Raw genomic sequence first — 24019 nt, forward strand, 5'->3', positions numbered from 1 at the left:
CTGGCGGAGACTCACCCAGTTTGATGTGCACCCTGTCCGTGGAGAGGACCACAGACGGGTACTGGTCGGTGGTGGGGGGAGGCGCGAGCCCAGTGTTGGCCGGGGACGCGTCCCGTGGGTAGCAGGCCGCCTCGATGAGGTTCAGCTGGCCATTTCGCTTCACCTTGTGGCCAAGCCCATACACGAGCACTCGAGCCCACGGCGCCTTGTACAGAGAGGAGCTGAGGAGGGGGGACAGACGTCAACGGAGTCCAGCCACGTGCACCAGGGAGAGGGGGCAACGCTCTCTCACCACAGGAAGTTAAATGCGAACTGGGCACGAGTCATTTGCACTACATTTTAGAAGGTTATTCTTTATAAAGACTAATTCCCTGAACATGGAAATATGGAAAGAACCACAATCATTTGCATTAAAGAACAGCAACAATTTGAGGTTTCTCCTCTGCCACTTTCAGCAGAATCCATTTAGCTTTTCTCTCCCTATCACCATCGTTTTGAGAATGGGCAACTTACTCTTTGCGGAATCCAGATTGACTTTCTTTGCAAGACACAACGACAAAAGCCGCCCCGGGGAAATTAACATCCATGTTGACTTTGGACTCGGTAATCGGGAACTCTTCGGAGGGGAACTGCTCTGGTGCTGTCTGCAAAGAGACGTTTAATAAGGAAAGCCAAGGGCTAAACACAAGGGGGCCAAGAGGATGGGCCACGGCACATATTGCGAGAGTCAGAAGGATAGAAGAGCCCTCGGAAGCTACAGATGAGACATAGCAGAAGAGGTTCTAAGGAAAGGAAACTGATGGGAAGGCGGGCTTGGGGGAGAAAGGGGAGTTATTTTTATCAGGCCAATAAGACTTCCAATTAAAAACGGTAACCACAGCTCACAGACATCAGCTTTATAGATTTCTACCTGCAGGAAAGAGCAGATCTGTTTCGTCAGCTCCAAAAGGCTGTCCTCGCCCTGGTGCAGGGTCCGGGTGATGGCCACGCTGAGCCACTCTCTCACGGTCTGGGAGCTGCCCTGGTAAAACAGGTCTGTGGCGGAGCAGTTCTGGGAATGGATGCAGTGCTGCAGAGACTGCGCCAGGAGGATCGAGCTGGAGCTGATGGTGCCATCTGGGGACAGAAAGGAGACAGAAGCTGACGGGAACCACAGCAGCCAGCAGCTGGGAGAGCCTAAGTAACAGCGAACAGCCCACCCAGACAGCCTGGACTGGCCGGGCTATCTTGGATAACAGGTATTACCAAGCAGACCCTCTGGGCGGGGAGTGGGGTGGGGGGACTTGGGGATCAGTGGTCTTCCAACTGCTGCTTTCTTCTTAGCAGAACCATTTCCTAAAATAAAATCTTCGGTAGAGGCCCAAGTCCATGAAACAGAGACAGTGGGGCTGCTTGGACTCAGGGGTTCCCAGAGCCTATTCGGCTGCCCTGGCCCACCCTGAGCTGCATCAGGGAACTGCCTGGGTGCCTGAGTGCAGTCTGTACAGAGGCATGCGAGGTCACCATGGCAAAGCTGCTTCCGCGACACTTTAAGCTTTCCAGGTATGTTTCAGCTTCAGAGCTCGGAGTTCCTGGGTCGGGCTGGTGGGTCCCAGAGGCTCAGACTGGCCCGTGGAGATGTAGTGCACGCGCACAGCCCAAAGGCAGCTGCCCGAGACACAGTGCTGTCTGCCAGCCGGTTTGGAACGGTGCCCCCTGCCTGCCTCACCTCTTGATCCCATCTTAGTTGCTAGGAGACCCAGGGGAGCAGGCTGGAGGCTAAGGCGCCACAGAAAGACACAGAGGGCCCCTCGTCTTGGACTGGGCTGCGGACAGACTCATCACTTGGTGCTCACCAGGGGAGCACTCACAGCCCGCACACCCAGGGCACAGGCCGGCCTGTCAAGACAGCTCCACCGCAAGTCAGATGAACGGAATATATCTGCTTTGGAGGAGTTTGATAACAGGAACGTTTTCCTTTTTGTTGCTGATTTTTTGTAGAGACAGGGTCTTCCTTTGTCGTCCAAGCTATTCTCAAACTCCTGACCTCCAGTGATCCTCCCGCCTCGGCCTCCCAAAGTGCTGTGATGACAGGTGCGAGTCACTGCGCCTGGCCATTTTCCTTTCTTTTCAATGCCAAATGGAATGTCTATGGCAACAACACAGTGACTAGCTTTCATAGTTAATACTTAATTTTCCTTGATCCACAATTCGCTTGGGAAAATTAATGAATGCTTAACAGATGAATGACTACAGTGAGGTCGCATACTTACGTTTCGCAAAGAGCGAGAAAGCCCTGCCAAGAGAATCCCAGTTCCTTGGTGCAGTGTCTCCACGAGCCCGAGGTTCCCCTCCCCCTCGAGTGGAACAGAACAGAAGCACGACACCCACCTGGGCCCAGTGCGTTCTCAGGGCTGTTCTACTCTGGCGCCGGGTTTGGGAGCGACAGCAGCAAAGCCAAGTGTTACCTGGGAGGGGAGGAGCGAGGAGCTGGTTGGACAGCAGCTGCAGGTGCTCCAGGGTGATATCCCGGATGGCGGGGATGTGGAAGAGGCGGGTGAACAGGTGAGGCAGCTTGGGGGCGAAGATATTGAGCAGGGCCATGCGGCAGTAGAGCCGGGCCAGCGCGGCCTCGCAGCGCAGCAGCTCTCTGCAAGGGAAGGCGGAGACCTGAGCGCTCTGCCCGGCCCAGGCCGGCTGCGGCTCGGAGGGGAAGGGCCACGCCTCGGGCTCCTCTTCTGGCCCCAGGGTCTCCACCTCAACCCAGTCACTTGCATTTTAAACAAAAAGCCACAGAATTTAGTTAGGCTGTTAAGTTTCATTTTTCCCAACTCAAAAAGCACTGTGAAAAAAATGAAAAAACCCGTACATGTATGTTCATAGCAGCATCATTCGTGAGAGCCACAGAGCGGGACCACCCCAACAGTCATTCACGTCACAGTAAATCTACACGATGGGACATCATTTAGCCACAAAGACGACGAAGGACTGACACGCCCCACGATGTGGATGGGCCTTGAAACGTGCTGAGCGACAGAAGCCAGACACAAAAGGCCACACAGTGTATGATTCCCTTTATATAAAGTGTCCAGAATAAGACAATCCGTAGAGACAGAACATAGACTGGTGTCAGGAGCCGAGGGGACAGGAGAATGGCAAGTGACTGCTAATGGGTACGGAGTTTCCTTTTGGAGTGATGAAAATGTTCTGAAACTGACTGTGGCGATAGTTGCACAATGCTGTGAGTACACTAAAAACCACTGACGTGTGTACTTTAAATGGATGAATCGTATGGTATGAGAATTGTATCTCAATAAAGATATTATAAAAATATCACTGTGGGGGGCCGGGCGTGGTGGCTCACGCCTGTTGTCCTAGCACTTGGGAGTCTGAGGCGGGAGGATCGCTTGAGCCCAGGAGTTTGAGGTTACAGTGAGCTATGAAGACGCCACTGCACTCTATCCTGGGTGACAGAGCAAGAGCCTGTCTTAAATAAAATAAAAAAATAAAAACAACAAGCAAAAACGTCAAATCCTGGGAGAGAATTAAAATACTGTACAGTGTTGGGACAGAGTGACTGGATAGTTATTGCAGATGGCAGGGTAAGAACTTTTTGAAGCGGTGACTGTTGGTTGAGATCCAAGTGAGACAGCCACGCACAGATGCTGAGCGCTGAGGAGCGAGTGAGCTTGCTGTGTGAGAGCCACAGAGGGGAGGCGACGGGCTTGGGGGCTCACGCCGGGTTTTGTGAGGCAGGTTCGGTGTGAATTCCACTCCAGTGGAAGGAAGTGCAAAGCCAGGGGAAAGCCTGCGTGAGCGGAGCGAGACCGATTTGTGCGTCTGGAAGATCACTCTGGCCGTGGTGGGCAGGAAAGGAGAGGGTCGAGGCCTAGGCCGGTGTGGGGTGGTGGCAATGCAGAGACGGGCGCGGGATGTGTTTGGGAGGAAGACTCAACAGGCCTTGCCGATAGGCCGCGTGTGACGGTGAGGAAAAGGCTGGGTCGTTGTGCCCCTTCCAGACACAGGAAGGCCAGTGACAGGGGAGGCTCTGGGGAAAATTCCAGATTCCACCTCACATGCTACACTTTAGGTACTTATTAGATTATTGGTGAGTAAAGGTCAGAAAACCCTTTCCTCATTTCCATTAGGACTGCCATTGGTTACTGTGCTTTTAGCTCAGTTCTTCTGAAAACCTGGCAAACAACGTCAGCAATAGTACTAGGCATTGCTTAGTAGAAAAATGACTCAACTGGCAAGCTGCACTTATACTGGGAGGACCGTGCAAAAGAACAATCTTGGAGGGAAGCAGAGCTTTAAGGCTTCCCAGAGTATGGTGACTCTCTGGCCAGAGTCGCTGGCAAGTGTAGTTGTCACAAGAGATACTGGCTTCATGTGAACACTGCTGTGTGACGTCTATCCTTCACACCCGAGTTGTCACTTGGGTGGGTGGTATCAGACAACAGCCCTGGACTTTGGTGTGGGTGACTGTAAGGACTCCTGCTGCAGAAACGTTCATGATGGCCCCCACTGCGGCACACCAGGCTTCCTGTCCTGTGTCTTGCTAAGTAAACGTAATGCCAAGGGACCTATTTTGGTCTTGTCAACTTGACTGCCTAATTGAACGTAAGGCCACCCCAGTGCACCAATCCAGTACCCAAATGGAGATGGCCAGCAGGCAGGTGGCTACGTGTATCTGGAGCTCCAGTGGGAGATCTAAGCTGCAGACTTGCTCACGTTGGTTCAAAGTGGACAAGACAATGAGAAATTGTGATGGCTAATGGAGGAATAGCATGAAAAATAGTGTATGGAAACTTTTACTAGAGAACTGCATTTATTATTATATTTTCCTCTGAACTGTGGCAAGAACTTTTTATTTTTTGCCCCCAGATGTCACCGAGATGTTGCAAGAATTTTTAAGCCGGAAAGGAACAATTCACAGGCGAATTGGTAATGGTGCATGTGAGGGAACTTTGCCAGATCTTCAAGTTTCAACCCACTGAGGGCAGGCACATGCCTATGGCACCTTCTGTTCCCTTCCAGAACCCTGCATGGTGCCAGGCACAAAGCAAGCACTCAAGCAATAACCTGCCCAGCTTAACAGAGAAATGACCTGGCCACTCACACAGTGCCTGGACACGTTCTTATCTCTCCTTGACTTGCTTTACCCTTTGTAACTTTGCCTCAAACCCCAATTCACAGCGCAGTGCATGTCACACAGGCCAGGTGCTTCTAGATCCCCGACTTCCCTTCCCAATGCCTGCAATTTTCTGTTACCTTTACTAGCTGCCTTTTCTCCTTCTAACTGTTAGCTTTGAAGGAAACGCCTTCTTGTCAAGGAAAAATGGTACACGTGGTAAAACAGGGTAATCGAATTTCCGCGACCCCTTAGAAAGAAGGGCTCAATTTTACCTGTGAATTTGAAGGTTGGTATTGTCCAGTGTGACCAGCCCATTGGTGGCAGTCCTTCGGTAGCCTGCTGGGGGCCTTTCCAACATGTCAATGGGATACCAGTATCGCACCAGCACACCTTCACTTCGGAGGTAGGTTTCCACCTGCACCAATTCATTCACCTACAGCAGAAAAGGGAAATGTCTATTTGTTCTTCTGAGCATTGTCTTTGTTTTCCCAATATGAGCATGGGGGGGGGGTGTATGTGTGTATTCTGAGTCTAGGCTTTTAGACATTATGCTTATAATTTGCATCTAATTGCTATTTCATGGACAAAATGAATGAGTTGAAAGAGAATTCACATTTTGAAACATATGTTACCAGTTGAGAAAATAACGAAATAGTTAGCATTAGGAATCATGGAGATTTTAAACACATTCTTAAATACAAATTTAAATTAACTATATAATGGAAAGGCCAATAGCCAGTTATTTTTTAAAACACCCTTCATATCAAAATAGAAAAAGTACAGATATATATCTCACCAGACTAAAATATATATATTACCAGACTACAGCAATAAATAGTAATTTCATGCCATTGATAGAGTCTAAAAGTTCAAAGACACCTACTGATAGTTTTAGTTTTTCTATACCACGTGGAAAATTTTAATTGATACAACAAATTAAAAAGATCTTCAATATAATCATGACTTAGCAATTTAAAGAGAATAGTGCTATATTTTAGCACACATTGTTGCCATGTAAAATTTATGTTCATTGTTTTTATGTTAATAATTTCTTACAAGCAAGAAATCTATCTGATAGTTCTATTTTATGGCTAGGAATATAAAAAGTTCATACATATGCGTTCCGGATTCAAATACCAGTGCAATTTTTATTTGGGGATTATTATAACAAAGAGAATCAAACTACTTGAGAAACAACACAATGATTATTATAATGCAATTTCTATTTTTCTAATTTTTACTTTCACACATTTCCATTGCTGAAAAATACTGTCAATAATGTCAGAATTTTATATCAGAAGGCAATGGGAGATTAACAGTATTACTAGTATTACTGATGGAATTTTCCGTTTGAAAGCTCACCTCCGTAAACCCTCTAAAAAATTTAATGATTTAAATTAAGTTCTGATAAAACAGAGTCAGTTGACGATGTAAATTTTTTAAAGGTAAATTTTACAGCATTAATGGTACCTAACATGACCTGTATCTCTCTAGATAGATACCAGAGTGTGTATCTAGATAGTGACAGATAATTCTTCACTACACAAATACAGGCTTGATCTGTATTTTCAACAGTTTTCCTTGCACGGGAAACTACAACGTAAGGATGTGTGTGCAGCCTTAGAGCCACATAGTCACGGCTTCCAAACAGGATTCTGTTTTCAAAAGGAAGCTTCAGCTTTGCCCTCTCCCTCCCTCTGTGCCTCCTGCACCCCTTCCCTCCAAATGCTGGCTGAGCCCCGTGAAGCTTTGCAAAATGGAGAAGAAAAGTATTGATCTAGTTTCATACACTCATTTCGCAGATACGGAGTCTGAGGCTGAAAGAACCAGTGAGATGATGGAAGCAAAATCACAGAGCTATTTCTGTGATTTGGGTCCATATGACCATCATGACAGTGACAGATCATCCATTCATCAAGGACAATGGGAGAATTTTCCCTTGGAACTTGGTAGATACAATGTAGGGACAGTTTGAACACAGCTGATCGAAAATATTGGCAGAGGCCGTGTGGTCTGAAGGCGCTGACAGCATTGAGACTTAAGAGCTTATCATCTGTCACCAGCCCTGATCTGAGCCCATGACACAATCTCAGGCCGGTCATTTGGCACCACAGCACTATTGCTTGGTTTCCTGGTCCCTAATTCAAAGAGAAACCCATCTGTACAATCACTTTTTAAGGTACTTGGAGTCTGGGCACAAAAGCCTCAGTATACATAAAAGGGCTTATTGATCTGAATGGCTGGTCACTCACGGAATCAACATCTAGGACGACTCCATGAAGCCCAAAGGTTTTCAGCATCCCTCGGATGGCAAATTTTGGCAGAGCGGTTCCAACAGTACTGCTGGCTACGTTGTTGCTGTCCGGAGAGCGGGTTACTACCGTGAGACCTGAGGAGGGTAGAAGAACAAGTTTTCGCAGGAGGAAGTACCATTATCACCTTGGGACTCCATATTTTAGAGCCCAAGTAGCTCTGCAGCCTTTAACAATATCCTCAGTTTTGTTATAATCAAAGAGGAAACAGCCCACTCTGGAAGATAATACAACAAAATGTTGTAAAAACTCTTATAATTTAAGAATAAAAAGACAAGCCAATTAAAAATGGGCAAAGGATTTTAGTAAGTGTTCCTACAAGAGAAATGAACAGATACACAGGAAAAGATGTTTAACATCTTTAGTGATTAGGGAAATGCAAGTCAAAACCACAATGATGTATTACTTTAAACCCCTAGAATAGCTAAAATCAAAAAGACAGATAATAACAAATGCTGGCAAGGATGTGGAGAAACTGGAACCCTCATACATTGCTGGTAGGAATGTAAAATGGCGCAGTCACTTTGGAAAATAGTTTGGTGGCTCCTCAAAAAGTTAAAAATGAAGTTATCATATGATACAGCAATTCTACTCCTATACATTTATACCCAAGAAATATGAAAACATATATCTACACAAAAACATATACACAAACGTTCATAGCAGCATTATTCATAATAGCCAAAAAGTGGATAGAGTCAAATGTCCATCAACAGATGAATAGATAAAATGTGGTCTATCCATACAATGGAGGATTATTTGGCCATAAAAAGAAATGAGGATATGAATGAACCTTGAAAAAATTACGCTAAGTGAAAGAAGCCAGACATGAAAGATCATGTCTTTTCATATAGGATTCTATTCATATGAAATGTCCAGAATGGGAAAATCCACAGAGACAGAAAGTAGACCAGTGGGTCCCAGGGCTGGGGGAGGAGCAAATGGGGAGGGAAGAGGTCACAGGACTTCTTTTTGGGGTAACGAAAATGTTCTGCAATTAGAGGTGATGGTTTGATGGTTGCACAATTTTGTGAATATACCAAAAACCACTGAATTGCCTACTTTAAAAGGGTATTTTAGAGGAATGTGAATTATATCTCACAAGAAAAAAATGGAAAAGTAAATATATACTCCTTTCTCCTGCCCATTATGTTCTGGTATTTTTATGAAAGTCTTCTGGTAACTCTAAAAATGAGTGGTTTTAACTTCTCTTTGTTGTGCTTTTCTGTATTTTCCTCATTTCCCCAAAATACACAATAGATTTTTAATCAAAAGAATATATTCTGGGCTGGGTACAGTGGCTCACGTCTGTAATCCGAGCACTCCGGGAGGCTAAGGCAGGAGGATCCCTTGAGCTCAGCAGTTTGAGACCAGCCTGAGCAAGAGTGAGACCCCATCTCTACCAAAAACAGAAAAAATTAGCCAGGCGTGGTGGTGCATGCCTGTAGTCCCAGCTATTCAGGAGGCCGAGGCAGGAGGATCCCTTGAGCGCAAGAGTTTGAGGTTGCTGTGAACCAAGATGATGCCACTCTACCCAGGGTGACAGAATGAGACTCTGTCCACCCCCCCCCCGCCCGCCAAAAAAAAATTCTTTTAAAATTCCAAAAAGCCCAGTACAGCCACATATATGTGGTTCGTTATCTCAGAAGCCAAGACAAAGCCTGAGAGGCCCACATGGAATCTGCAGCCCAGACTCCACTTCCCTCCCTGTAGGACCACCCAGCCTTGCCCAGCTCATGCCGGTGAGCTGTGAGAAGTGGGAGAGGCTTACAGCCCGTATGTCTTCTTGTGCCCCACAGGGGGTCAAGCCACTTAGAGTCACCCTACGAGAGCCACCAGCGGCTTATCTCATGTTTTAGAAAATTCAAGTTCTCATTTCATAGGAAATTTCATAGGCGAAGTAAGGAAGAAAGCAAAACCTTTTCGAACTTTATCAATTGTGAACTTGTTTGCTTCATCTTTAATGTCTTCGATGGTGGGAAGATAAAGGTCTCTCGGGATGCCACCGTTCTCCTCATAGAGAAACTCAACCGTCTGTCTGGCGATATCCACCATGCCTGAAAAATACAACCGCCTGGGTGACTCTCCAAAGAGTACACGATCTTCAGGTCAAACGTGACACTGACTTACATCTAGAGTAAAAGGATAAGAGACTCTTTCAAACACCGTTTATGGGAGTACATAGCCTTTTGGGGAAGGTAATTATGTACTGTCTACCAAGTTGAAAATACTAAATGCACTACTTCTAGAAATGTCTCAGATCTCTCCCACAGAAACACAAGCACTAGTTCACAAAGGTACAAAAATGCACTGCAGCACTGTTCGCAGATAATGATAAAGAAATGGAAATAACCAAAGTGTTCATCAATACAGAATGGCTAAAAATGATGGTACATTATTACGTAGTCATTTCATTTTAGTTAAATCAAAATGACTAAAGTACAAATAGAGAGGAAGAAGAAAGGGAGGGTGATGCTTTTTCCTTACTTTATACATTTTTGTACTGTTGGATTTCTACTATAATAAACACTTGTTGCTTATTTAAGAGAGGCAGAGAACTACATCAGCTTCTTCTATCCACTACTGTGATTTGCTCTGTTCTTCTTCCCAGAGGGAGAACATATCACTATGTTTGATAACAACAGGCACTACTGATTAATAACCAAGAAAATAAATGTCCAAAGACCAGGGGGGAAGAAAGCACCGTGCGCAGGACAGCGAGGCAGGCGCAATGTCTCCACCTGCTGTTGCTGCCCAGGACGTTGTGGGTGTTGGTAGTACCCGCTTTTACACGTGGCCTGGCTCCATCCCACGAATCTACATCTCTTCTACCCACTGGCCTTGCTATAATGAAAAGATGCAGCATTTTTTTTTTTTTTTTTTTTTGAGACAGAGTCTCGCACTGTTGCCTGGGCTAGAGTGCCGTGGCGTCAAGCTCACGGCAGCCTCAAACACCTGGGCTCAAGCAATCCTTCTGCCTCAGCCTCCCAAGTAGCTGGGACTACAGGCATGCACCACCACGCCCAGCTAATTTTTTCTATTTTCAGTAGAGATGAGGTCTCATGCTTGCTCAGGCTGGTCTCGAACTCCAGAGCTCAAGTGATCCTCTTGCCTTGGCCTCCCAGAGTGCTAGGATTACAGGCATGAGCCACCATGCCCAGCCGCAGCAATTTTCTGAGTACATTATAAAAGGGGCTACAATTAGAGAAGGATGCTTTTGGAAAGAAGCATGAAAGAGAATTAACAAGAAACTGTGGCCTGATATTAAAAGATTAAGGAACAATAATCTCTGTAACATTTTCAAAAAGAATAGTAGGGATGAGAAAAAGAAAATACTGTTTAATAATCAGGGAAGAGTGGGAGACGGCCAAATCAAACCTTCCAGAGCAGAGGTTCCATTCTAAAGATGAGGAAAACAGGCTGGGGGCAGTGGCTCATGCCTGTAATCCTAGCACTCTGGGAGGCCGAGGCAGGAGGATTGCTTGAGCTCAAGAGTTCGAGACCAGCCTGAGCAAGAGCAAGACCCCGTCTCTACCAAAAACAAACAAATAAAAAAAACTCGAAAAAAATAAAACAAAACAAAAAGAAAACAAAGAAAGAAAAGAAAAGAAAAAGAGTACAAAGACGAGGAAAACCCAGAGATACTGAGTAACCTTCTCAAGCCCACGCGGCTGGTAAATAGCACACGTGGCTTCAGGTCTGGCTGTTACCCACTAGGCCATGGAGTTTCCCATGATAACCACACCAGCTTCAGTACAGCAGCCCATCAACTCAAAACACTGAGTTAAATTAACAAGCAAATAAAAGGCCAGCAAGGAAAGCAGAAGCGCACAGAGTTCACTAAAGGGACGGTAGCACACACTGGTCAATCTGGCACAACGGAACACGAGCCCCGCTTTCCTGATTACGTCTTGATTTCCATCTAACCCAGCTCTTTGAGACATGCTGTAAGCTCCCGAGAACAAAAGGCACCAGACCTAGCTGGAGAGCACCCTTGATCTGGTCCAGGCCCGATTTCCGCTCTGCTTCGTTGCGGAAGCGTCTTCGGATGGTAGGAAAAACCTTGGTCTCCCATGCTTTCACCAGCAGGGCGTAGTGGTCCTCCTGGAAGGAGAAAGAACCTTCGTGAGCAGGGCAGGAATGCCTCCTGCAGGCATCACTCCACCCTAACTTACAGTCCTCACCCTGAGGTCTTCGCCCCACTCAAATGCCAGGGACAGAAACGTGAGGTGTGCACTCCTGTACTGGACACACCTCGCAGATGCCAGGGGGGAACAGCTAGAACGCAGCAAGCTCTTCCTTTTCCTCTGAAGAAGCCACAGAAACACCTCACAGGCGCTTACTGTGTTACTTTCAAAGTACTTCATTTCTCCAACACCCGGACCTCCACTGGGCAAAAGTGCCCAACCGATACCACCACTGACGGGGGTTTGGAAATGTGGACACTCCAGAGTCACTGTTCGGACGCAATGACATAACTGAAAATGTAACAATGCCAGCCTTGTACCCTTACGTCAAAGTCATGCCTTGAAGCTTGTACCAGGCACCAGGGAGCTAAGTGAATGCTGCCAAATCCTCACCTGCACCTGCAGGTCTCTTACCTGCGGGATGTCGTCGTCGTCGTCATCATCACTTTCGTCATCCGCAATGGGAGGCGGGTGAGGGTCTGGGCCAGAGGTGATGAAATTCTCATAGCTGAGCTCAACTTTGTAATGACAGGAGGTGTCACTATCGTATTCTGTAACAAAGCACGGAAACAGTGAATTCTAAACAAGAGCAGGCCAGAAAAATCACTAATTTCTCATCCTTAGACAAACTGGATTCTCTTAATGTGTGTGAGAGGAAGACTCCTAGTACACTGAGGAATTTTAAAGCAGAATCAAGGAATAACTAATCATCTGTAATTACCCTGAATCCTACAATAGTTTTTATGAGTATAATTCATTCAACTCAGAGAAGAATTTGGAAAGTTCTTCACTATGAGAAAGAACCATTAATAAACACACTGTTAAAACAGTTTGCAAACCAGAATCCCATGGGCCAAATACAGCCTGCAGACATTTTAAGTTTGGCCAGCTCAGTTACATTCAATTTTATTATAAAATTATTTGAATAATCGGTAAAGTTTTTAGTGCACACCTATATACCCACCACCTAGATTGTGCAACTAGCATTTTATTCTTCTTTGACTACCTCAGTTTTAAACAATTTTTGCAAATGACCAACATTGTAAAATGAGGAGACTTCACATAAAACTCTGGGATTTTTAACTGTCTTACACCCTCCTGCTGGTGCTGAGGACTCGCAGGCTTCCCGAAAGTGGGAACACACTTTCCAGTCCACACGCTTCCTCCTGCTCCCCGCATTCTCTCACCCGGCCTGTTACCCCATTACAGATGGTCACTGGAGTTTGCAAACCCCGATTGTGACGACCATGCCCAAGTTCAATGGATTTATGGAATTCGTAGCATTCACGGTCCCTTACGTTGCTGGGCAGTGGCCACAGCCGCAATCCGGCATGGTGGCCCATGGGTGCCCGGGTCTGATGCAATACTGGTGCCGGCATCATTGTCACTGTCAGATGCCATGGCGAAGGGCAGGGCCTCGAAGTTAGCGCTGATCTCTTCTGCCAGGTCGGTACACAGGTCAGCGGCGTTGCGGTGGGCCTGCCCTTCGGCATAGGCGAACGGGCGGGAGCCGAAGTTAGCTCGAGTTTTGGTGTTCTGGAAAGGAGATCAAATAAAGGATTTGGAAGGACCTAGGTTTATTTTTATTTATTTTTTTAACCCCCTAGGTGCACTTCACTAAACATCAAATCAGACGAATAGCCCGAGGTGTGGGCCAGCGTGAGAAACCAGGCAGGCGGCCAGCACGGCTGTGCGCACGGCGCTCAGAGCTCTGCACGGCTGGCCCGGCCTCCCTCCCCCTCCTCTCGCGCTCTTGCGCTCGGGGCTGATCAAGCACAGGGACCTCTCATTTCCAACGCTGTTCCTTCCCGCCTAACACAACTGCATATGCCGTTCTCTCCACCAGACACATTTCTTTCCTCTAACTTGGCCTAGTTAAGACCAGTTAATACTCCAGACCTGGCTCAAGCATCACTTCTTCAGGGTCAGAGGGACACGATCAGATTTGCTTGCTATTTGCTTCCGTAAAGTCTATGATTCTCGCTCATAGCACTTATTAGCTTGTGATTATACACACACACACACACACACACACACACACCTGTGTGATTACTTGACTGATGTCTAATTCCTCCAACTGATTATAACCCATGAAGTCAGAGACCATATCTGTTTTGCTCCTTGTTATATATCCAGAGCTTAGTGTGTGACATATTATAAGTGTTCAATAACTATTTGTTGAATGAATGCATAGACTAGGCTAAGAAACGCTACCTTAAATTATTGGCATCTTTAATTCATTCAACAAATAAGAGATGGTATCAACTGAGACATGGGTCAGATCCTACAGCATCTTATAGTTCCTTTTTTTTTTTTTTTTAAATTGGGTCTTGCTATGTTGCCCAGGCTGGAGCACAGTGGCTACTTACAAGCACGATCAGAGCACACTACAGCCTTGAACTCCTGGGCTCAAGTGGTCGTGTGCCTCAGCCTCCCGAACAGCTGGAACTACAGCTGTGTGCGCGACCATGCCTGGCATCTTGTAGGTCATTATAAAGGCTTGGGCTTTTATTTTTTTTATTTATTTTTTTTTTTTGAGACAGAGTCTCACTTTGTTGCCCGGGCTAGAGTGAGTGCCATGGCGTCAGCCTAGCTCACAGCAACCTCAAACTCCTGGGCTCAAGCGATCCTACTGCCTCAGCCTCCCGAGTAGCTAGGACTACAGGCATGCACCACCATGCCCGGCTAATTTTTTCTATATATATTTTAGTTGTCCATATAATTTCTTTCTATTTTCAGTAGAGACGGGGTCTCGCTCTTGCTCAGGCTGGTCTCGAACTCCTGACCTCGAGCGATCCACCCGCCTCGGCCTCCCAGAGTGCTAGGATTACAAGCGTGAGCCACCACGCCCGGCCGGCTTGGGCTTTTATAATAAGTGACAACAGGAAGCCACTGCCTGGTTTATAGTAGAGAAGTGACATTCTAACTAACATTTTTAAAGGATCACTGTGGCTGCTGTGTGAAAAGACATGTAAAAGGGTAAGAACGGGGGCTGGGAGGGGAGTCAGGGGAACACGAGACAGGCTACCCAAGAGATGATGGGGGCTGGGCGAGGCTGTCAACGGAGGAATGGGACAGTGGTCAGATTCTGGATACCTTTTGAAGGTAGAGCCAACAAGACTTGCTGACAGATTAGATGTGAAGCATCTAAAAAAAGAAGAGTCAAGGAGCACATCAAGGTTTTTGGCCGTAGCAAGGGAAGGCATGGAGCTGCCATTTCCAGAAACGAGAAAGGCCAGGGAAGCAGCAGCAGCTCTGGGTACAGCGCTGAGTTAGGCTCAGGCTTGAACATGTTAACTGCGACATGCCAATAAGACACCGCAAGATGCTGCCTAGGCTGCCGGGTAAATGACTGTGGAGTTTAGGGAGAGGGCTGGGATGGAGACAGGAATCTGGCAGCCACCAGCATGTAGTACGAAAGAACGTTCCACAGAACACTGGATGTTAACAGGTGCTCCTCAAACAACTGAAGAGTTCCATGATTAACTACATGTGGGGTGCCGGGTGAAATACAGGTGAACTTCTGAATCTTTCCTGAAGGCTCCCTCCAAGCTTCTCACATACTAAGCCACCCAAGAGGATTGTTTTCAAAACTTAAACTTGACCACAGAATCATTTTACTGACATTTGAAGGAACGCTGGTGCTCCGTGTGGTGGTGTTTGGGAACGGTGGCTAAAGCCGTGTCAAAGCAGCTCGGCACTAAGTAACTGGCAGAGCATCATCCGACCCACGGCTGTCGGGTGGACGCAAAGGCAGGCCTGTGCTCGGCTGGCTCTGCCCTTCCTTTGTCATTGTGCGTCACATACTGAGTACAGCGTGGGCGCATTAGGTGCCTTTCGTTTTTGTACCCCTGACAAGAACAAATGACTCAGGAGAATTTGTCTTCCTTTCCCAGCAAGGTAACCTGCCTTTTTCTGGATGTGAACCACTGGCCACATGCCGCCAGAGACGTCCTCGAGATAGGGTGAGAGGCGCTGCCCGCAGTACGTGAAGTACACCCGGCCCTTGGCTGGCTGCCCTGGAGGAGGCGGGGTCCCCTCGGTCCTCTCCCAGCCAATTCCTGCCACGTCACCTACAGCAGAGAACAGGGAGGAAGCAACACATTTTCCCCTTTTTACTGACTATCAAGTAAATTCTAATTTGCAGCCGATGTGGCAGCCTACATATCACTATCTATTTATGTCCTTAGTTACCTCTGAAAAGGATATGAAGTTATTGAATTTAAATAGATATCAAGTAACACAATAGAAACAAACCATTTCAAAAAGATATCAGAAATTATTTAGAAGGAAGAAAATGCCTAGTGTCCGAGTTAAGTTAGTTACCACAATTACACACTAGATGTAGCCTTTATTTTCCCGGCAGCCAAGACAAAAATGGAAAACATTGGGTACAGTTTTTGAAATAGAGGAATACAAGCTTTGCTCTTTCCACATGTGGGGGTTATTCATGGCACAAAGGTAAAAGGGTAGTATCTTCTCTGTAAATTTGTGGAAGATTCAGAAATGGCCTTAAAAAGACATAATTTAAAACTCCACCCACAATGCAAGCTAAAGGAGGACATTAAATCCTATCCTATCCCCTTACTGGTAAGTATTTAAGGTGTTCTGCAAGAAGCCGAGATAGCAGAGCCAAGCTGCTTTCTGATGGGGCGACGGGAGAGCAGGACAGGACTTATGGAACCATCGCATCGGCTCTCTCACGCTGGCTGCCTCAGGCAAGCTGCTAGCACGTGTGGCCTTATAATTCATCTGCTATAAACTCTCCCATAAGTACATCAAGTTCTACGGTTCTGCTTTGATCACAGAGCCTCCTATGGCTTAGATACCACTGGAATGGGAGCTCCCGAGTGGCTGGGGCCTTGTCATTGTTCACCACAGCATCCCCAGGGCCTAGCAGGTAGGAGATGCTCAGCAAGTATCTGTTGATCAATGGACTCCCCACATCGGTACAGAGGTTGAGATTCTATTGTAAAAATTGGGCTCCAATTCCTATCTCACGCAGCTACATTTCTCTAAGGAAAAGGTAGTAGCCTGTGCACGAGGTTCAGTCCAAAATTTTCTCAAAGACCAAAATTGCTAAAACCAAACAACAAACAATGGCAACAAGCAAATAAAGACCCTGACAATGCTTCCCGTTCCCTCCCCACACACCCTTTTGTGTCGAAAGTGCTTAGGTAAACGCTCTGCTGAGAGGCCAGGGTCCTGCTCCACAGAGCAAGAGAGAAACAACTTTGCCCTGACACGATCTCCAAGTCCCAGCTTGACCGTGAGTGAAAACACTGTGCTCCCGGGACAACTGCAGCTTAACAAGCAGCTCCCTCCAGATAAGTGATGGCAAAGTAACCCCAGGCAGCTACAAGAGGTTACGTAGCAGATGGAGCGACTTCGTGTTCCCCATCTCGACATTCCAGATCGTCTACCACACATAGCAACTTAAGTTTTATCAGAGACGAAGCTAAGATGTATTATCTGAAAATAAGTAGCCAATGTATTTGGCTGCTTCTAATGTCAGAAGGATGATTCTGGTATTTTGCTACTGCTGGAGCAGGTAGGACCAATCCCAATTCAGCTACTGTACAGATCAAGTTATTTATATGGAGGCTAAAAAGGAGAGACAGTTTTTTTTTTTTTTTTTTTCTTTTTACTGAGTTGACTGTCTATGTGACGGAAACAATCAGGCAGAATAGACGTCGCAGATGGACAAGATGTTCAGGCTACTGAGAACAAAGTCCACAGCCTGTATGTATCAATGAGGCATTTCTCAGGCTAGTGGTAGCATTCTCTTTTTGTTGAAGCTATTTAGCTGCTCATTACTGAATAGCTCATGAAAGACTAAACTCCAGAGAGAAGCAAAATCTCAGAATTTTCTAATGACGGAGGAACGAAAGTAGACATGACTCCTGAGTTACAAAATGGAGGTTCTAATGCTAACAGCTCAGAAAGTGACAGGGTTTGTGTAAACTCCAGGGCAGCAACGACAAGTATTTGGTGTTCCCCAAAAGACAAACTGCCCGTTTCCAGTTGCTAAATTTATTTAACTTTAACCTATTTAGACCCAAGAGAAAGATATGGGGTAAAAGAGCTCGCACCACACTCACCGGGAGACAGAGTCACGTCTAAGCGAACGCTCTTCCACTGTAACAAGCTGGAGCCGTTGTAGTGCACAGCTCGGCCGTTGCTATGAAAAGCACAAAGAAGGGAGGTCAAAGACAAGACCAGCTGGCCAACACAGAGGCAGGTAGGGAGTGATGGGGGGTAGGAGGTTCAGGAGCTTGAGAATAATCAGAAATCGTAGGAGCTATTCTCTCTCCTGAAACATGAATATATTATTTCCAACTGGTATTTTCCACATTTTGAGATTATATTGTTAACACTTTAATATTAAAACACCCACACCAGTATTTCCCAAATGGTACTCATAGAATAAAATGATACGAGATTTGAGAAATAAACAGATTTTTAATTACAGGACAACTAGGAAGAAATCTTGCTAATGTACACTGTAAATCTCCAAGGAAGAAAAATACCTTCCTCTTCCCAAACTCATCTGACAACGGAATTCTGTTTCGGCTTCCTGAACACCTATAAACACCTTGCGGGAAGCTACTGTCTACTGTTCTCTGGAATTTCGATCTACTTCTTTAAGGAAGAGCAATCGTAGCCACTTACTTATGGAAAAGACAAGTGCCCACTGGATTAGTCCAAGCCCCATCTCGTTTCTCTGCTTCTGTAGCGAAGCCAAAGGAAACTATTGGTCCAGTGTCATCATCAGTATCTCCATAGGAAACAATTTCAATTTCCCAGTAAAAAGATGGGGCCTGAAGAGACACCAGAAAAGGGCGACAATCAGAGGGCTCAGCCTGGGCCTGAGAACCTGCTTTTTCTTTCAAATTTGAAGGGAAGAGGCGAAAGACAGCGTGTCATGTGACGTCTCACCTGAACAGGCAGCGGTGACGTGGCATAGATGAAAGTGCCCCGGGGCAGACCTCCGCCAGCGCTGGGGTCAGCCAGGAAGGTGACTGAGGTGAGGTGAGACGAGAACATGCAGGCTCGGACCGGGGGGAACACGCGTGACGGGCTCCACGTAATCTCTTTGGGCTACATGGGGGAAAAAGCCTCATCAGTAGAACTGCCAACGTCAACTCCTTCGCCCTCTCAAGAAAGAGAAATAATTCTTATCTGATGGTGTTAAAATATAGGCATATATTTTAAATGCATTATCTTTTTTTCCAAAGGGAACTTTTATTTTTTAAAAAAAAAGACAGTTTCCCTCCCTACGTCCAGTCATGTCCCCTAGAAATAATCACTGCTTTAACTGTTAATTCTGATAGTTACCTCTACATTTCTCTTTCTCATGCTCAAAATACTATTTTTACTATACCTTTAAGACATCATTTATCTTTCCTTACAACAAGCGAGGTGCAAATTCTTACATATGTCCCCTCTTTACACACATGTGCAAACATGCACCAGGCCCCCACCCTCTCACAGGTCCCATACAGCTACAGGACAAATTTTAGTTCAGTCCCTAACCAGAAGCTACATTCCTATTCCTATGACTTCATATTCAGCCCAAAGCTAAACAGGAGTACCATGGTGACACTTCCCTTTTTTAATTTTGTTTGGTTAGCTGCCTCACTTTTTCACTTTCACAATTTTTAATAAAATTTTCAAGCTTCTCTATCAGACACAAGGATATCTTTTTAACTCATCAATTTCACTTTCTTTTCCTAAAGAATTGGAAGATGCATGTAGAGATGCAGAGATTTAGCTCCAAAGACATGCGTCAGATCACCACAAGGGCGACAGCTGAAGACCATGTAGATGCCTGGTGACAAAAGCCTGCATGAATAAACTGAGGCACAAGGATGTGCTGTGCACTAAGTTTCTGTTGGTTGACACAGAAAGGGATTCACCATCTACTAAGGGGGAAAAGCTGAATACAAAATAGTATGGACAGAAGAAATCCATTTTTATTTTTAAAAATCATACATCAATGTGTTGACAATGGTAACTAGAGATGCTGAGATTTCAGATGACACTTTAATATATTTTTACCTTTTTTAAAAAAATAATTTCAAACCCACAGGAAAACTGCAAGAATACAAGTTTTGTATACTCTTACCTAGATGCACCAATTTTTGTTGAAATATAATTCACATAACACATAATTTACCCATTTAAAGAGCATATGCCAATGGTTTTTAATATAGTCACAGAGTATTTCAACCATCACCACAATCTAATTGTAGATTGCTTTGTCCCCACTAAAAGAACCGCTGCACCCATTAGTAGCCAATCCCCATCCCTCTCTTCCCTCGACTCTCCTTTGCCCCCTGCCCCTGGCAACCGCTGATCTACTTTGTGTCTATAGATTTACCTGCACTAGACATTTCATATGAATGGAATCATACATGTGGTCTTTTGTGCCTGGCCTCTTTCACTTAACATAATTTCACGGTTCACCCATGCTGTAGCATGTACCAGCACTTCATTCTTTCTTTCTTTCTTTATTTATTTTTAGAGACAAGGTCTTGCTCGGTCACCCAGGCTGGAATGCAGTGGCCTGATCATAACTCACTGCAGCCTTAAACTGGGCCGTGATGGTCCTCCTGTCTCAGCCTTCCAAGCAGCTAGGACCACAGGTCTGTGACACCAAGCTTGGTTAATTTTTCTTATTTTTTTAAAAGATGGGGGTCTTACTATGTTGCCCAGGCTGTACTCAAACTCTAACCCTTCCTCTTAGGCCTACCAAAGTGCTGGAATTACAGGTGTGAGCTACCTTTCGTGGCAGCTTCATTCCCTCTTTATGGCCAAATATTAATAATATTCCATTGGATGGCTACACTGTATTTTGTGTATTCATTCATCAGTTGGTGGACATTTGGGCTGTTACCATTTCTTGGCTATTGTGAATAATGGCTAAGACCATTCACAGATGTAGCAATTTTTCACAGTTTGCCACTTCTATTTTTTACTCTCATTCTCTCTCTACATAGACAGTATTTATTATAAATGGACTAGAGATCTAAAGATTTTAAAAAGCTGTCTTTTTCTGTTATTGACAATACACAGAAATTATTTATAAATTAGTAGGTTCTGTTCCTCTACTGTAATTTTTCAATATCCAGAATGCCAGCTCAATTTACTCTGACATTCAAAGATGACAGCATGTCACTGCAGAAAGCGCACCTCCAAATAGCTTTGCAAACACTCTTCCTAAATGCCATGAACTTGCTGCTCTGCTGGCATTCCGCAAGGCAGGCAGGAGGCACGCAGCACTGCAGAGGGCTCACCTGTCTCCGGTCAGCCTGCAGGGGAGGCGGCGGGGGCCGAGCACAGTCCCGGTAGAGCATCCGCAGCCGTTCACACTGCACCTCTACCACCGCGAGTCGCTCTCCTGCAGACGCACACAGTGGATCTGTGAAAACAGCTCCTACAACCCCCAAGAGGGTGCCGACCTCTTTGGAGCAGTGTCAAAACAATAAAATTCACTTACAGAGCTTATTCAAACCCTTACGGAAAAACAAATGCCCCGAGACATCTCTGTCTTCGACACGTAGCTTGCTCAGCTGCACAGCAATGTGGGAGAATGCCTGGATTCAGAACCTGGCTCCAGTACTCAGTAGTTACCATCTCTTTCTAGTACAGAGGAACAGTACCTACGTCTCATAGGTGGTTGTGAAAATGAGACAAAATAACTCAAGTAGAGCCCTTAGCCAAGTCCCTGGCACAGGCCCTCTTATCGTTTAATAAATGAATGCGATTATCACCTAAATTGATTTTTCAAAATTGAACACCTATTGAACACCTCCTATGAGCAAGGTGCACTGCTAGATGTTGGAGAATAAAAAGATACATGAGCCAAAGCCCCTAGTCTAGGAGGGAAGATAAGATATGAACAAACACACATACGCAGTAAAGAATATGGTACAAGGCTGTCTCATGTGATTGCGTGATCTAAGGCACAAGCACAGGCACAGATGAAGAAGCGATTACTTCATTCCAGCATCCACAAAGGCTTACGGAATACAAAATTAAGTTAGATTTTAGAAAAGACAATTTCAATAAACAGAGAAGGAAGGGAATTCTGGGTAGCTTGGAACTATGGGAAAAGATCTAAAATAATCAAGTGGAAGAGGTATTAGGAATATTTCACATGATACATAAAAATTAAAATGGATCAAACACCTAAAAAAACCTATAGCTATAACTACAAAACTCTTAGAAGAAAATAGAGGTGTAAAAGACCTTGGAATTAGACAATGGTTTCTTATAGATATGACACCAAAAACACAAGTAGCAGAATCAAATTAGGTAAATTGGGCTTAATTAAAACGAAAAACTTGTGTGTTTCAAAGGATACCATTAAGAAAGTGAAAAAAACAACCCACAGAATGGAAGAAAATACTTGCATATCATATCTGAACAGAAACTAGTATGTTGAGTATAAAGAACTCTTATAACTCAACAATAAAATGACAACCCAATTAAAAAATGGGCAAGGGATTTGAGTAGACATTTCTCAAAAGATATACAAATGGCCAATAAATATGTGAAAAGATGCTCAACATCATTAGTCATTAGGACAATGCAAAATAAAACCACAATGAGATACCACTTCATGCCTAGTAGGATGACTACAATCTAAAAGACAATGCCAGTGTTCGTGAGAATGTGAGGTAACGAACCCTCATGCATTGCTGGTGGGAATCCAAAATGGTTGTCACTTTGGGAAATGGCTCCTCAAAAAAAATAATACAATTCCTCAAAAGTCAAACATAGAACTACCGTATGTGCCAGCAATTCCACTCCCAGGTATATATGTCCACGAGAACTGAAAACATATGTCCACATAAGAACTTGCATATGAATGATTACAGCAGCATTATTCACAATAGCCAAGAAGCAGAAATAAGTATCGATAAATTGATCAATGAATAAATAAAACGGTAAATCCATACAGTGGAATGGTATTAAGCCACAGAAGAGAATGAAGTACTGACACATGCTATAACATGAACCACCTTGAAAACATTATGCCAAGTCAAAGAAGCCTGACGTAAAAGGCCATATGTGATCCCATTTATGCGAAATGCCCAGAACGGGCAAATCCGTAGACAGGGCAAGTAGCCTGGTGTTGCCAGAGGCCAGGAGGAGGGGGATAATGAGGAGTGGCTGCTTAATGGGTATGGGGGTGTTTTTCTGGTGGGGGGAGATGGAAATGTTCTGGAATTAGATAGTGGTGACAGTTGTACAACTCTGTGAATATACTAAAACCCAAAGAATTGTACACTTTAAAGTGGCAAATGGTATAGTATGTGAATTATACCTCAATTTTAAAAAAGATGTCTCAGGAGGACTACAGTATAGTCCAGTAGAAGTAAAGCACAGAGTTTGTTTACGATACTAGAGAAAGATTTATCCACAGCTACAGACACACGGACGCCAAAGATGGAAGCTATGGATACCTAAGACATTATACAATCCCACGAAATGAGTTAAAGGAGGGAAGAAAGATGAGGCATGTCCAGAGTCAGAGAGGAGCCAGGAGTGAGGCCAGGCCATGAGGTGTCTGACTGGTCCTTTACACTTAGGGGCACAAGTTGGATCTGTGTTTCCCAGTGGCCAAATCAAAGAGGGAAACTGTTCAGTTACAGGATTCATCAAGTCCATTAAGCAAAAGTAAACTAGTCATAAGGAGCTCAACTATTTTTGTTAATATAACTTACTTCATACATAGAATACTGGATGATACAGTGAGTAACATCTGCAACAATGTCCTTATAATCAACCAGTAACAAGTTTCACGGCCCTATCTCAACACAGATAGGTGAAATCATACCAAATATTATAATAAGGTAAAAGCAATTCTTCGGGGGGTGGGGGGAGAAGGCAGGGAGCAGGGGGCTATCCGATAGAGGGGAGGCATGTTTGCCATGAGCCAGGCTTAATGTAAGAGATTTTGTAGTACCTAGTGTGGGAATAAAAAGTTCCTATACTTCAACTCAAGAAAGAAAAGATTATTTTTTGGCTATAATAACAAGTAATTTCCGGAACAGGCTGTAAACTCATTCCAATGCATAAACAACAACTCTGCCTGAGCAGCTATGCTGAGGAAAGCAAGCCACTCAGTGACAGCTCCGCACTTCCTTAAGGCAAGTACTTTTTATCTCATGAGTAGACACTGGCAGTATTCTAACTTTTTCTCTGGACTCTTTTTATGTTGTCATCACAGTTACCTTCTTGAAGCCTGGTTTGAGTGCCTGACATAACAAATTACAATGTGTGACCTTTATTTGGATCCCAATTCAAATAAATAAATGTAAAAACAAGAATGACCTTTCTGAGAAAATTAGGAAGTTGAACACTGATGATACATATGTATACACACATATATG

At 44.9% G+C, this 24019-nt stretch overlaps 1 protein-coding gene across 3 annotated transcripts in view; it reads right to left on the reverse strand.

Annotated features, from left to right (window-relative positions):
* HECTD4 (HECT domain E3 ubiquitin protein ligase 4) overlaps positions 1–24019 on the reverse strand; it is a 160266-nt gene that overhangs the window by 25520 nt on the left and 110727 nt on the right. For all 3 annotated transcript variants that reach the window (XM_069496936.1, XM_069496935.1, XM_069496938.1), the window contains exons 45-59: positions 20915–21018; positions 18555–18716; positions 18288–18436; positions 17717–17796; positions 15525–15688; positions 12914–13151; positions 12030–12166; positions 11406–11532; positions 9348–9485; positions 7369–7505; positions 5389–5549; positions 2448–2629; positions 911–1116; positions 514–644; positions 16–221 (exon numbers count right to left, since the gene is read on the reverse strand). In XM_069496936.1, coding sequence (XP_069353037.1) covers positions 16–221; positions 514–644; positions 911–1116; positions 2448–2629; positions 5389–5549; positions 7369–7505; positions 9348–9485; positions 11406–11532; positions 12030–12166; positions 12914–13151; positions 15525–15688; positions 17717–17796; positions 18288–18436; positions 18555–18716; positions 20915–21018 — 2322 coding nt within the window. The remainder of the gene's footprint in view (positions 1–15; positions 222–513; positions 645–910; positions 1117–2447; positions 2630–5388; positions 5550–7368; positions 7506–9347; positions 9486–11405; positions 11533–12029; positions 12167–12913; positions 13152–15524; positions 15689–17716; positions 17797–18287; positions 18437–18554; positions 18717–20914; positions 21019–24019) is intronic.

The sequence above is a fragment of the Eulemur rufifrons genome, chromosome 21, assembly GCF_041146395.1.
Source record: "Eulemur rufifrons isolate Redbay chromosome 21, OSU_ERuf_1, whole genome shotgun sequence".
Taxonomy (NCBI): Eukaryota; Metazoa; Chordata; class Mammalia; order Primates; family Lemuridae; genus Eulemur; species Eulemur rufifrons.